Source organism: Uloborus diversus, chromosome 6 (genome assembly GCF_026930045.1).
Source record: "Uloborus diversus isolate 005 chromosome 6, Udiv.v.3.1, whole genome shotgun sequence".
Taxonomy (NCBI): Eukaryota; Metazoa; Arthropoda; class Arachnida; order Araneae; family Uloboridae; genus Uloborus; species Uloborus diversus.
In genome coordinates, this window is record NC_072736.1 from 54,132,360 (window position 1) to 54,147,607 (window position 15,248).

General features: G+C 32.1%; 1 protein-coding gene across 1 annotated transcript in view; it reads left to right on the forward strand.

Moving 5' to 3' along the window:
* The window catches only part of LOC129224760 (1-phosphatidylinositol 3-phosphate 5-kinase-like), a 128,101-nt gene that overhangs the window by 47,900 nt on the left and 64,953 nt on the right, over positions 1–15,248 (forward strand). Inside the window, exons 12-13 of the mRNA XM_054859308.1 lie at positions 788–823; positions 8,928–9,272. Of these exons, the coding sequence (XP_054715283.1) occupies positions 788–823; positions 8,928–9,272 (381 nt within the window). The remainder of the gene's footprint in view (positions 1–787; positions 824–8,927; positions 9,273–15,248) is intronic.

The window sequence follows — 15,248 nt, forward strand, 5'->3', positions numbered from 1 at the left end:
GGGGCGGCTGCAGAAAATTTTTTTGGAGGTGGTCCTGGAAATTGAAAAGCACCCCCCCCCCCCTATATAACTTTTTGTAACAAAGTTTTCATGATTTTATTTTTAGGATCTCTTAAAAACATTTACAATTTTTTGCATCACTACAACATAAGTGCGTAAAAGAGTGGCCGGACCTGTATAGGAAAAGTTTCGCTCCCCTTTCCTGTGCGTTTCTGGTTTAGTCTAGCTTGATCAGTTGCATTTAATGTGCTTGCACCATTTGCTCCCGTATGCTTGTAATCCTTTGCGATAAAAAACAATCCTTTTTCAGTTTTCACATGTGTTTTTTACATATACTCTGATTATTTTAGCTATTGTATAAATGTAAGCAAGTGTTATTGATCTTTTTAAGCTAATTAAGCACTAGCATTGTTGTTACCTAATTTTCAAATTATACACAAATTCGCTTATACGCTGTTTACTGGATCACTCTATTCTCCCGATAATCGAGAGTTGATTGTATATGTATTGAATATGGACTCATCATTTTAGTATTTGATATTGGTATTTAGGTTGATAATATTTGTTTTGGTAGCACTGCAATAGTGGTTAGGGAACTGCAGCTTACTGCAGGCAGAAATTTCATCTTGATTGTTAACAAATTGAATTTCATTACTCGCTTGCATACTCCATGATTTAGTCAGTTTGATGACATTTCATTCCTCTTTTGTTATTATTTTGTGTTTAATTTGCTTATTATTTATTTGTATCTGTTCTCTCTTATTATGTTCAAATAATATGATTTCAGAGGAAAGTTCTGGTCCTTGTGAGAGCACATTGCAAGGTGAGTTTTGAAAGGCATTACTTATTTTTCCTACAAATTTTAAATGACACTACTTTTTAACATTATTTTTAAAAAACATGACAAGCAAATGAAGGAAAAGGTGAGGATTTTATCGTTTTGTTTTCTATTTGGTCGAATGCATATCTTAATGAAATTCTTGAGACAGATTATTTGGGGTATACAAAAAGATGCTGTAATATTTTTGTAACAAGAATTCTTTTTTTTTTTTTTTTTTGAATGTTAGTTTTTCTCTTTTTTTCCTGATGTGAATAATTAATAATACTGTCGACTCTTGATAACTTGAAGCCCCATAACTCAAATATTCCTTTATCTAAAAGTTTTCATCCGGTCCCAAAATAATTTAGTGCATTCAATACAAAGTTATCTCTATACCTGAAACGTACTCCTTTTAATTAGAAGTTTTTAGAAGTTTTTAAAAGTTTTGCTCTCCTTTTATGCATAAAAATGCAACCAAAAAAAAAAAGTTTATTTTACCTTTAACACATTGCTTTGCTTTTCAGTTTGTATGCGGGGGATAATTTGTTTATAATAGTGCTCCTCCCTTAATGCATACAGTGTTGCAAGATTGCAAGAGGGAGCTTGAAGTTGCTAACCAGTAGCGTACTTCTGGGGCCTGACACCCCTGGCGAACTTAAGAAATTGCGTGCCCCCCTCCATGGTACATAACAGAAGAGTATCTACAGTTACTTTTTTGATATTTCAATTTAAAAAAAAATACCGGGGAGGGACCACGGAATCGTTCCAATCAAAGCCACCAAACCTTCCCAATTAATGTTAAAAACTTTTTATTGCTGCAACTTCAAAAATTTTACAGGGGAGAAACCCCCTGACCCCCCCCTATCCAACTGAATATTATACTTCCGACAAGGTTCAACTGGCTTACATCCAGTAATTACTTTATTCCAAAGAAGAAAGGTGAATCCACTTTTTTTTTATATATGTTTGGAAAAAAAAATCTTTAAAACTTTTTTACTCAAAGGTCCTATTGTAAGTTTTGGGAGATGAGACATGTCAACAATCCAACAATATTTCAGTTCATCTGGCAGTAGTTAGCGTTACTCCCCCCTCTCCTCGTTAGTTTGCCTGAGAATTAGAAACTTGAAAAAGTGTTACTTTTAACCTTATTTCAAAGTGAGAATTTTTTTTTTTTGAGGGGGGGATTTACACCATTGAGCTTGGGGAGGGATGGGCACCCCTGTATGTGAATCCTTATTCTATGAAACAATAGTGCAAGCTGTTCATGGAGAGTCTGCTTATGCAGATTCTAATGAAGAATCTCTATCACCTACAGCAAAACAGCTGGTATCATATTTCGCAAATATTTTACTGCAGTACCTTAAAAATTCTAAAAATGTGGAAAAGTTGAATTGTGTTTACAAATTTGACTAAAATTTATTCTCTCTAAAGGTATTTTTATGCAGTACTGATAATTAATATTATCAAATCCATAAGTGTTATAACTATTATGCATTATTTTTGTGAAATGGAATAAAATTTATTCTTGGTAAAAGTTGGGAAATGAACTTCTAATTGCTTGAACTACCAATTATTTGAAGGTTTTAGCCAGTCCCTTGGGACTTTGAGTTATTGAGAGTTGACTTAATTTATTTGTAGATCATTTTATTTATTCATTTTTTTAATTTGTTTTTATTTATTCATTTATTTTTTGCAAATATTGAAAACATTGCATTTTGTAAAGTTTTATTTTACTTGTGTATTTTTAACGTTGGCTTCTTGTTAATATATTATTTTTCTTTCCAATGGGGCTGCGATAGGCCTTTAACAGTCCTAGTGTGATCCTTCAATATGGCATCTAGTGTTTCATGGTTTCATGTGCAACTATTAAGGCATGGATGACAATAGCACAGATAATTTTGGTGCCCAGTTTCCCACTAGATGAAAAAACCTGGGGTTTCTTTGATACAAAAGTGCACTAAGGATTTAAATTTGCTGATAGCACTCAAAACCAAACGAATATCCAAGGGATCCTATACCATGCCACATAATCATGCAACATGAATGCTGCCGATTTTCTGCATCTTGAAAATCCACGAACAGGTAACTGGCTCAGAACCAGGGTTTCCGCTACGGTTGCATTTTTCGCAAAATGCGAAAAATCTATTTAAATTGCGAAAATAAAACAAGGCGTTTTCGCTTTTTTGCTCAAATAAAAAAGTACAGAAATAAAGAATAAAAAAAACAAAACTATGCATGAAGCATGATCCGAGAGATTATTAAACAAGAACAGCGATACTCAACTTAATCATATTACAATTCTTAGTTCAGATAATGTTTCTATTATTAAGTTCAACAGCCAGTACTGAGTCTTTATTTGCAATCTGACCTCATAATAAATGAATTTTTGGAATTCATTAAATGTTGATGTTTTAGCATTTTGCTAAACTTTTTTTTCAAACTTTAGCTTTTTTGCTAAAGAAGTTTTAAACTCAGCTTAAACCCTGCTCAGAACCAGGGAGCGTGATGTTGAAGGCTAATGCCTTACCACCACACTTAACAGAGGACCTTGTTTATATTTTTATTTTGTGTATCTTTTACTAAAAATTACGTAGTGCAGTATAAGAATATTTTCAAAACTGCTCTTATGTTTGAAATTTAAATTAGTAAAGCTAATCTAATTGTGGAAAAAAGTGCAAGTACAGAGGATAGAAAGAAAAAAAAAAGAAAGGTGAGTTTTAAAAGTTTAAATAAATATAAAGTATGTAATGCAGTGATTTCGTAACAAGTTAAGCTCCAAGGATTTTGTTTAAGAACTTCGAGCAATATAACATCAACGGCTGGGCTTATAGTAAGTAATTTTAAGAAAAATTGCTCTAGTATACAGTGGCATTAATGAAAAAACAAAAATTTGAGATTAGAAAAGCACTACACTGTTTAAAGAAAGTTTTTTAGAATTTATGATTGAAAAAGTTAGCTGTTGAATATTTTATCCGAGAATAAAGTTAATTCTGTTATCTACTCCGTTTCTCGCTCCATCTCTCTCAAAGAAAGAAAAAAAATGCCATACAGAAATAGAAGTTTGACTTCATTGGTTACTTGGAAGGAGAGTTTGTTCTTCAACTTCATCTTTTGATACCTTTGTGATGTCTTTCAAAAAGATTGTGTCAGATAGTCATCCAAAAAACTACAGTGTCTTCTTCTACATTTGAAAACTAAATATCTACATTATAGCTACATTCACTTGCAACTTTTAAATCTTCTGTGCCTCTTTTTATTGATTTTTTTTTATTTTACTTTCACACCATTTTTTTAGGCTCTTGAAACTATCCCTGCTGATTCTAAACTGAACATCACTTCTTAAGCTTGTCTCTTTAATCAGAATCAATGGCTTTTATCACAATACACACACACACATAGATTTTGTGGTGTTTATAATTATCCACATAAGTCTGTATTTTTTCAAGCAATGTTTATTGAACAAAACCACATCTTCACTCTTCCAATGGCTATCATACTCTGTCAGTCAGTGAAGATTCTCAGTTAGCCTTGTGATTGCGTGTTTAGTCCAAATTATCACCATTATGTGGTGATTGTTCAGATCACCATTGTGTAGTGTTGGTAATTGTCCACATAACTCTGTAATCTTTGAAACACTTTATTGAACAGAACTATGTCTTCACTCTTCCAATGACAAGCATACTCTGCCAGCCAGTGCAGATTCTGTTATCCTTGTGATTGCGTGTTTAGTCTGAATGGTCACCAGTATGTGGTGATTGTTCAGGTTACCATTATGTGGTGTTTGTAATTGTCCACATAACTTTGTATTATTTGAAACCCTGTTTATTGAACAGAACTTTGTCTTCACTCTTCCAATGACAAGCATACTCTGCCAGCCAGTGCAGATTCTCATTTAGCCTTGTGATTACGTGTTTAGTCTGAATGTTCACCATTATGTGGTGATTGTCCGGGTCACTATTATATGGTGTTTGTAATTGTCCACAAAACTCTGCATTCTTTGAAACACTGTTTATTGGATAAAACTATATCTTTACTCTTTCAGTGACGAGCATATTCTGCCAGCCAGTGCAGATTCTTTGTTAGCCTTGTGGGGTACCTGGTTGTGCAATTGGGGTTTCCATGATTTCACAATTGGGATTTCTCCAATTGCATACTGCACTGTTGGATTTATGGGTTTCCCACAATATATACAAGAGAGTCCCGGGTTATACACCCTTTGGTTATCCATTGTTCTAAAATATCTGCAGTACCAGCGGCATTTATACAGTGAAATCCTGATTTTAAGTTTCTCAAGGAAGTGGGTTAAAAACGTCAAATATAGGAAATACATAGAAAGCAGCTGTTGAAGGAGCCTGTTGAAAAAATGTAAATTGCGGGGAAACGTACATTCGGGGAACGTAAAATCGGGGTTTCACTGTACAGTAGAACCTTAATTAACCAAGGTTTCTGTTAACCAAGCCAATAATGAAGTCTACTTTTTAAAAAAAAATTGTACATTTAATAAAATGATGAATTTTCAATTTAAATATAAAAATATTTTCTGGAAATTTGCATTTTTAAAAAGCATATTTTAATGTTTAACTTGGTACCATAAAAGTGGGCTACTTTGGCCCAGAATTTTTAATTTTGTGCTATTCATATTTCCAAGTTGTGGAAACTTGTTTTACACATCCAGAGGTCTCCTAATTTAATTTTTGAATAGTGATCAGTTTATTTCCAAGTATTTTTACCCTTTATTAGTGTTTTTTATTTGGGCAAATGTTACCCTTGCATTTGGGTTACTTTGGCCCAAAGTGCTTTTCTCTATTTAAAATCCTTGTAGAACTAATTAGAGTCAAAGAATTATGTGTGTTCGTGCGAAACAGGGTTGGCCGGATTGGACCCAATTGGGTTAGACCCAATGGGTTTTTTTTGAAAAAACCCATTTAAAAAAACCCAGTATTTAGCCCACTTTTGGGTTTTTTAAAATTTTCTGAGAAGTTTTTAGAAAAAATTGATTAATTTAAATACTTTCACAATTTAAACTTATTTTTAATTTGTTCTTTACCACAGACAATGGACATAAAAAATGAATTTTGAACTTAAATAGTATTTAACTCTTGAGGGCATTAAAAAAATACTTCAAAGATTTTAAATAAATATATTTAACTTTTTCCTTTAACTGGTCAATAAATAACTCAAATTACCTTGACTAAGTACTGTCACATCTGATTTTCACAATATCTGTAGATTGTACAGAGGAAACTACTCTAGCTAAAAGGCTTTCATAGGAATTATTTCCTGCAACACGCCACAAATCTCAAATAAACAAGGTATATTTTTTAGAAATTAACAGATTTCTCAAACAGTCAGACAGAAAACAGAATAGGATGTACAGTATTTTCATTATCTTACGAAAAAGTTTAATATTTCTTAGTCTGTACACAGAAAACAGGCAACATAAAGATCAAAGAAATGTCTTGATTAAGCTGGAATTCAGTAAAAAGGGATTTAAACTACTTGAGGTTCTACAGTAGTTTTGCATAACAAAATCAAATACAATAAAGTAAAATGCAAATATATATATATATATATATATATATATATATGTAGTAATTAAAAACGAACAATAGATTTAATCACTCGAGAAGTAACTTTGGCTTAACTGTTGGTAATCATGGAAACTAAAAAATCTGAAACTTCACCATTCTTGGGTTTTGTCGTCTTTTATACTTTTCTTCAGAAAACGCTGAATTTTAACTGTTTTCCAGCTTTTTTTTTTTTTTATCCCAAGACAATTTTTACACGTTGTCCGTATACTTAGGCTACAATATGCTACAAGTACCCCACATTTTCCCTAAAAAAGACAAAAAAAAAAAAAAAAAAAAAAAAAACCACATTTCTTTTAAAAAACCCAGCTTTATAGTTGAGTGTTATGAGTTTTATTTAAAAAAACCCAAAAAACCCTGGGTCCATTTTTTAAAAAAACCCTGGTTTTTGCCAACCCTGGTGGGAAAAACTATTTAATTGAATGAAAAATACATTTAACAGAAGTTTGAGTCACATATTTGTTGGAAAATTATTATTATTATTATTTTAATGTGCGTGTGCATACCTAGTTATTGTCGCAGAAATTACTGACCGAGAACAGTAATCTTTTCATCAGTTTTGGAGGTTGAATAATTTTACTAAGAACACACCATTTGTAAAACAAAGGATCCTAAATTTTCGGTCACTTCCAAAGCTTTTTGGTGCACTCCGTGCTCTTAACATTCGCTCCTTCTTCTCTCGCACCAACAGCTTTCTTTGGAAACCTGAGCTCAATCCATTCTACAATAATAGAGTTCCATAAACGTTCCAATAAATTTAACAATTTTTGTAATATGTAGATGCATTTGAGTAAACCTTTTTCTAAACCTCCTGCAACTTTTAACTCCTCTTCATCTTCTATAATGAAAGCCATGTAACTGAGCCCCGATGAATTGAGTCTGCAATCTCTTTGTTTACCCGTTGCCAAGAATTCCAGTTTTTTTTGTGTGTGTTTTCCTGTTTAGATTCTTAATTTTTGCTATTCTTTACTTTTCCAAATCTCTCTGCCGGATTTTTTCAGGTTTTTATGCTGGGCCAAAGTAGGTTGTAATTTTAAGGAAAAGAGATATGTTGTCATTGTCATTTTTTTTAAAAAACCTACACAGAAATGAGAAGTACAACTATACTACGGCATAGAGTATTAAATAGTGCTCATAAATAGGTACTTAAACTTTTAGCTGTTGTAGAACTGCTTTTATATGGAGAAGTTTGAGAGGTTATGAAGACACATGTTAGCACAAGGAATGCAGTGTTGCTTCTTGAGCAGAGCTATAGAACTGCTTAGTAACCATAACTGAGTGCTTGGGGATGCTCTCTAGTAGAATATGTCAAAATATGTTGAAAAAAATGCGCTCTGAAGGTTGATTGAGGACGTTGTACCTTTTTATCCATTTTGGCCAAAGAAGGACCCTCAGGCCAAAGTAGCGTTTACGATATTATAAAAAAAAAAAAAATTAAACTTACTGCAAGGTATTTTCCCTTTTAGTGTTTTAACTGTGAAACATTACTTTTCATGTGTTCATCTTTTAAAAATATTTTATTGTATTTTTATTTCATACATTTTTATAACTTGCGCTCCTGGCCAAGTTTTTATACAAAGTTTCTATTAACCTAGATTTTCGACATCCAAGGCACCAGCGGTCCCAATTAGCTTAGATAATGAAGGTTCTACTGTATTTTTAATTTAATGAATTAATTTTTATTTTTTACTTCCTTTTACAAAAAAGGAAGTATTGTATTCGTAAATAAATTTTCACTCAAAAATCGGCCTTAATTTCCATTTTTCTCACCCCCGAATGAATGTTGAGGTTTTTTTTCGACCCGATCACACGTGGATATATGCCTAGGAACGTACAGACAACCGAAATATCCATTTTGATGACAACTAAGTTAATTACAACGAATTTTCTCGTGACGTCCGTATGTATGTACGTATGTATGTGCGTATGTGTGTATGTATCTCGCATAACTGAAAAACGGTATGTCCTAGAAAGTTGAAATATAGTACGTAGACTCCTAGTGGGGTCTAGTTGTGCACCTTCCCTTTTGGTTGCATTCGGATGTTCCTAAGGGGGTCTTTTGCTCCTTTTTGAGGGGAAATCATTGTTAATTTTGATGTAAACTCAAGTTGTGTAATAATTTGTCGGACACTTGGCGATATATCGAAAGTCTTTTGGTCGCCAAGTCTTGTCGCCAACTTGGCGACAAATTTGGCTATTTTTTTTTTAAAATTTGGTTTCAATTTGTCCATTGTTGGTGATAATGTTGGTAAACAATTGAATCACATTGAAATTGCCAGTAATGGGGAACTGACACTAAATTGGAGTGAAATTAAGTCATGTGATTCACACATCAGCTTGTTTATCAAAGACTTCGGCCATCGACAGAGAGGTTATTTAGAGGAGCTCTCCCTGTGGTTAACAATCATTCATAATAATAACTCATCCCAGTAAACTTTTCAGAAAAAGGGACTAAATATTAGGTTGCCAAAGTTCTGATTGTGATTTTATCATTCTTGAATGTTGCTTTATATCAACAGGTGTTGAAACATCTACTGCATTGTCTCAGGATGGTGTCGCTATGTATCAAAAAGGTTTTGCTTCACCAAGGTATGTTTTACATATGCCATCGCAAGGAATGTCATTGCAGAATACATCAACAGTGTTTGAACCTTCTGCCATTGGAATTAATGTCAACCTGATTCCAACAACAGAATACTCATCAGTCGAGAATGTTCAATCATCAAACATTTCACAAGGGGAAATTCACACTGATTTGCATTCTGTGTCTAACACTGAACCTTCAAATGGCCCGCACTGTGCCGAGAATGAAGAGGACTTAGAAGTTTGCTATTTGGCTGAAAGACCAAGGACAGGCATGTACAGTAAGTTGATTTCATATGTTTATAGATAAAGGTTGTACGCTAAACTCATAGTTTTTGTTCTTGACAACAAATCTGGGGGGGGGGGGGGATAATCAATTTTTTCAAACATGTTTGTTTAAACTTTTTCCACCTTACATCTATTCATTTGTTAAAAATTTGTTGAATTTAATTTCTTCTTTCTTTTTTTCGATTCCTACTCTTAGCTCTCAATCTCTGTATATATATATATACAGGGTGTATCAAAAAGGATCATCTGATTTGGCATGTCTATATTTCGAACAGTAAAAAACATATGCAATTACAAATTTTTTTGGGTGAAAGGGAAACTGAAAAAGTTTCCGTATGTCCTTCCATTTTCAAAGGTGTTCGCGGACGATCTCTACGTCTGCATCATAGACTCTGGGACGGCCCGGCGATTTGCCTTTACACAGACAACCTGTTTCTTGAAATTGTTCATACCATCGTCTAATGCTCTGTGATGTAGGGGGATCAACACCGTTCTTATTACGAAAGTCACGCTGAACGGTTATTACAGACTCACACTGCGAAAAACGTAGAACACAAAATGCTTTTTGTGGTCCAGATGCCATTTTCACTAGAACTGAAGTGGGCGTTCACTCAAACGCGCTGCGCTACCTTTCGGGAACCATGTAAAACTTGAGAGTTTCCTCTTTCCAACAGTACGTTGTTGGCGCCTTTAGCTCGAAAAACAGAATAGTTATGATTTTTTGAAATCGGATGATTCTTTTTGGTACACCCTGTATATATATATATATATGAGCCATTCCATTTCAGATCAGGCAGGGTCTGTCACATGACCATCACCGATGTTTTTGAAAAAATTACAGTAGTTACAACTAAGGGACATATGAAATATCCCAAAAGGATTTTGCAAAAAAAAAATTTTTTTTCTACAGTTATAGCCTATTAAAATTCTGCACAAAATCCGCCATTTTGGAAAAAAACGGCAAAACACTCTATTTCAAATGGACATTATTTCAAAAGTATTTAACCTATTTGAATAATTCTTTTTTCTAAAAATAAATAAGGACCCATATATCCACGAGACATCGTTTTTAAAAGTTTAGTTAGGTTTTTTGATAAAGAAAAAAAATCATTTTTGTCGCGAAAAAACTGCATTTTTACCGATTTTATGATTTTTTTTCTCCATGAAAAAAAAGTTTTTTTTACTAAACGGAGATGGCAGTCTAAAGCCCTTATATGATAGTTTCATAACATATTTTATTATAATCCTTGGATGCATACAGCCTCGGAAATAAAATTTGAAATTTTAAAAATTTTCAAAAATTAGCGATTTTTTAAGTAATTTTACTCAAAAAACCCATTTTTTAAAAATCTAAAAATTGGCTCATTTGAACCCCATATAATGCTTAACAAGTGAGTAGACACCGCATCCCGTATTTTTTCCCATAAAATGTTTTATGATTTTTTGAAAGTGACCTTATCGCCCATGGCATGCATGTAAAATAAAAATTTCTAATAATTTCAGTCACTGAAAATCTGATGAAATTAATACCTAATAGCTACAATAATGGTGCACTTTATCAGCAACAAATAAAATTTTACTGAGTTTTAATAATGTAGCAGTATCAAACCGCTTCTGATGACCCAGTCAATTCGTCTTTTTGTACTTCGTTATATGAATATATTTTTCTGCTGATCAGTGCCTAATTGTTATGGGAGCTGGGATCCCATACTTCCTTATTTGTTTCATTCAAATTTTTGTATTTTTGACCGAATTCAGGCCACTTAAGCATTAAAATAAGTTATGAAGACTATAGGGATCCTGACCTTCTTTTGTTAGAAATTGGATCCCTGGCTATAATAGCTACCTTTGGTGATCTGTTTGGTTACCTCAACTTACAACCATGTTCAATCAATTATTTCTCTCATAAAACACTGGGCTTTTTAAATTCTTAAACTACAAGTGAGTTTTGTGGCATGAATTTAGTATACATATTCTTACGTATAAAAGTAATCATACTAGGTAGGATCCAAAAATTATGTGACAACATTCGCCAATGTCAAACCAAAGCACGAAATTAAAATTAATCGTTTTAAATGCATTGTATTGTTCTTCCCTTTGATGGTTTCCCCTGTCGCGTAATTGAGTTGAAGAGAAAGAGAATTGAAAGAGAAAAAATATGATTCGTTGCTGCATATGAAAGTAACGGTAAATGCATAGCTTTGGAGACAAAATAAACTAATATTTATAAAAAAAATATATATATATATAGATTTTTACTGTTACTGATAAAGTACATCATTATCGTAGCTATTAGTCATTAATATAATCACCAAAGGCTCTTCTATCTAAAGGCTACACACAGAGTTACAAAAAGACGAATTGACTAGGTCATCAACAGTGGTTTGTTACTGATATATTATTAAAAGTTAGTAACATTTTAGTTGTTTCTGATAAAGGGCACCTTTATTGTAGTTATTAGGCATTAATATAACCAGAATTTTAGTTACTGAAATTATTAGACATTTTTTATTTTACATGCATGCCATGGGCGATAAGGTCACTTTCAAAAAATCATAAAACATTTTATGGGAAAAAATACGGGATGCGGTGTCTACCCACTTGTTAAGCATTATATGGGGTTCAAGTGAGCCAATTTTTAGATTTTTAAAAAATGGGTTTTTTGAGTAAAATCACTTCAAAAATCGCTAATTTTTGAAAATTTTCAAAATTTTATACTTTATTTCCGAGGTTGTATGCATCCAAGGATTATAATAAAATATGTTATGAAACTATCATATAAGGGCTTTAGACTGCCATCTTCGTTTAGTAAAAAAAACTTTTTTTTCATGGAGAAAAAAATCATAAAATCGGTAAAAATGCAGTTTTTTCGTGACAAAAATGATTTTTTTTCTTTATCAAAAAACCTAACTAAACTTTCAAAAACGATCTCTATAGGATATATGGGTCCTTATTTATTTTTAGAAAAAAGAATTATTCTAATAGGTTAAATACTTTTGAAATAATGTCCATTTGAAATGGAGTGTTTTGCCGTTTTTTTCCAAAATGGCGGATTTTGTGCAGAATTTTAATAGGCTGTAACTGAAGAAAAAACAAAATTCCTGCAAAATCCTTTTGGGATATTTCATATGTCCCTTAGTTGTAACTACTGTATTTTTTTCAAAAAAATCGGTGATGGTCATATGACACTTTTCATACCTGCCTGATTTGAAACGGAATGACTCATATATATACAGTGGCTCCCAAAAGTGTTCGTACACTTTGAAATTTTTTAGTAAAACCAAAATAACTCGAAACTGAATTCGAATATGCAGTCCAATATTTTTTCACATTATTCCAATGTTATTCTAAATACAACACATTGGTTTTTTCAAAATATTGACGGATCTTCTTTTTGAAATGGGTCAGAAAACGAAGAAACAGAGAAATAACACGCCACAAAAGTCATCGTACACTCAAATATTTTCGAATAAATTCATGATTAAAATTATCATATGCCGTTTTATTCATATTTTTGCATTGTTTTGACCCTTAAGAGTCATTTGGCTTTAATGTTTTGTTTATTTATTCCTTAATATTGTGCTTATTACTGTAAAATGGCTGGTATTCGTAAAAAACCGCAAACACCACTCACAATTTGAATTTTTTTCCCACAGTAGTGGTAAATTGGTTTGAAATGTATCTAAATTAATTAATTTATTTGTTTGTATAGTAAAGTGCTTGATAAAATACTTTAAAGAAAGGAATCGGACCGAAAACAAGGTAAGAAAAGGTCAACCGGCAAAGTTGACAAAACGTGATCGGAGATTTAAAGTTAAAAAAATTATGAAAAATACAAATTTAGTGCTGTAAAAGTTTCTGCAGAGTTAAATGAAATATTTTACATTTACTTTTCACCTAAAATTGTTCGCCAAGTTCTCTGATTAACTGGATTAAATGGGACCTCTTCCCGCAGAAATTTTCTTGTTCGCGCGAAAAACAGTAAGTTTACGCTTTCAGTCGAAAAATCAATGATAAATAAACTCAAAACGTTTTTGTACAACGTCCTACTTATAGATGAAAATAAATTCAACATTTTGGGTTAAATTGCTGTATAATTGTAAATGGAAGAAAAAAAATGAGGAATTTAATCTTAAGAACTTAGTTGGATCAGTTAATCAGGACTTTAAGGTGTTCTTGTGTGAGGGTGCATCTCAGCATCAGGACTTGGAAATTTGGAATTTTTTGGTGAAATAATGGATTATGCTAATCCTTTAAATATTCTAAAAACCAATTTTGAACTCTTAGCCAAAAATTTGGTTATTGGAAACAACTTTGTTTTTTTATCAAGATAACGATAAGAAGCATACGGTTTTCAACGCTTGCGTCTAGTGCCTCGAAAATTGTCCTAAAGTTTAGAAAATACCCCCTCAATCTTCAGATTTTGAATTATTGTAACGTATTTAGAGATATCTGGAGGCTAGATTACGAAAATAGGGCTTTAAAACGGAAATAGAGCTAAAAACAGTAAGACTCGAAGTGTGGTTGAACACTTACTCAGAAATTACGCAAAAAAAAAGAAAGAAAAAGAATGAAATTTATTCCCAGATGTTTAAAAGTTGTTATGAATACTGTATGATATTCTACTAATTAATAACTTAATCAATAGTTAGATTATTCAATAATATACAGACATTTTATAAAGTGTACGAAGACTTTTGTGAGATAAAACTTCCGGCACTATTTGGTTTTTGATTTTTAAAAAATTAAGTTTTAATATTATTTAAAAACTTTTCATGTAGTTTTGTTAAAAACTGATCATAGATCTTATAATTAATTACCTATTCCGAAAAATTAATTCTAACCAATGGATTGGGGCCTATTTCGTTGAAAGTCGTAGGTGTACGAAGACTTTTGGGAGCCACTGTATATATATATATATATATATGGTGGGTTGGTTTTAACTTGCCTTTGGTGGGAAAAGTTGTGTATTGGTATCAGTTGTTTGCCAAATATGTAAAAATTGACCTTTATTTCTTATTTTCTAAATTTCTTACGCACACTTTTTTAAAATCATCTGTGGTGACAATGGTTGCCTAGTAAGCTTCTTTATCCATGAGAAAAAATGTGTTGGTGTCGTACAATATTAAAGCCCCCGCCCCCCCTAAAATCAACAAAATTTGAAAAATTTGCAGGCTCATAACGCTCTAATTTTTCTCAAAAATCGGAAACAACTCAGATTTTTCTTAATTTTCGGTCCCCGTTTTCTTATTTCTATTTTTGCCCTTCAAATCTTTATCCTCCGCGATTTCTGTCAAAAATGTATGTTTTGGAATCGTGCAAATGACATCAAACACGTGCTGCGCCGAAAGTTACATGCCTCGTGTGAGATTTCAATCTTTTTCATCTTGCAAATATTTCAATCATTTTTTATGTTGAATGGTTTTTAGTACATTCTACCTTTTATTTGCTTATTTTATTCAACATTTCAACAATATTTTTATTTCTTTAATTTATTAAAAAAATGCAAAAGTCAATCAAACAATGGCTAGAGCTATAAATCGCTGTCTCGAATTTTATTGAAACTTGGCATGGTTACTTTTTTTTATGTATTTAAGAAAGTGTAAAAAATATTCATGATAAATCTCAAATGGTTTAAGCGTTACAGACTGTTAAAATGTTTGGAATTTCATGATTAAATGATGCAGCTGCAAGTTGTTCTTTTGATCCCAAAATCATATTAGGAAGTTTTTGAAACCAAATTTTAGGTCCCATTGCAAGGAAAAAGATAACCAATCATTTATATATACATTTATATATAATGATTATAATAAAAGGGGAAAATATTGAAAAGACCTCACTAAATGCCCATAGACGCGCAACGCAGCAAAACTAAAAAACCAAGTTTCTCATCATTATTTTTCGTACAAATTGTTTAAAACTTGTTATTTAGCTTGTATACTTTTTATATATATTTACATAAATTTTAC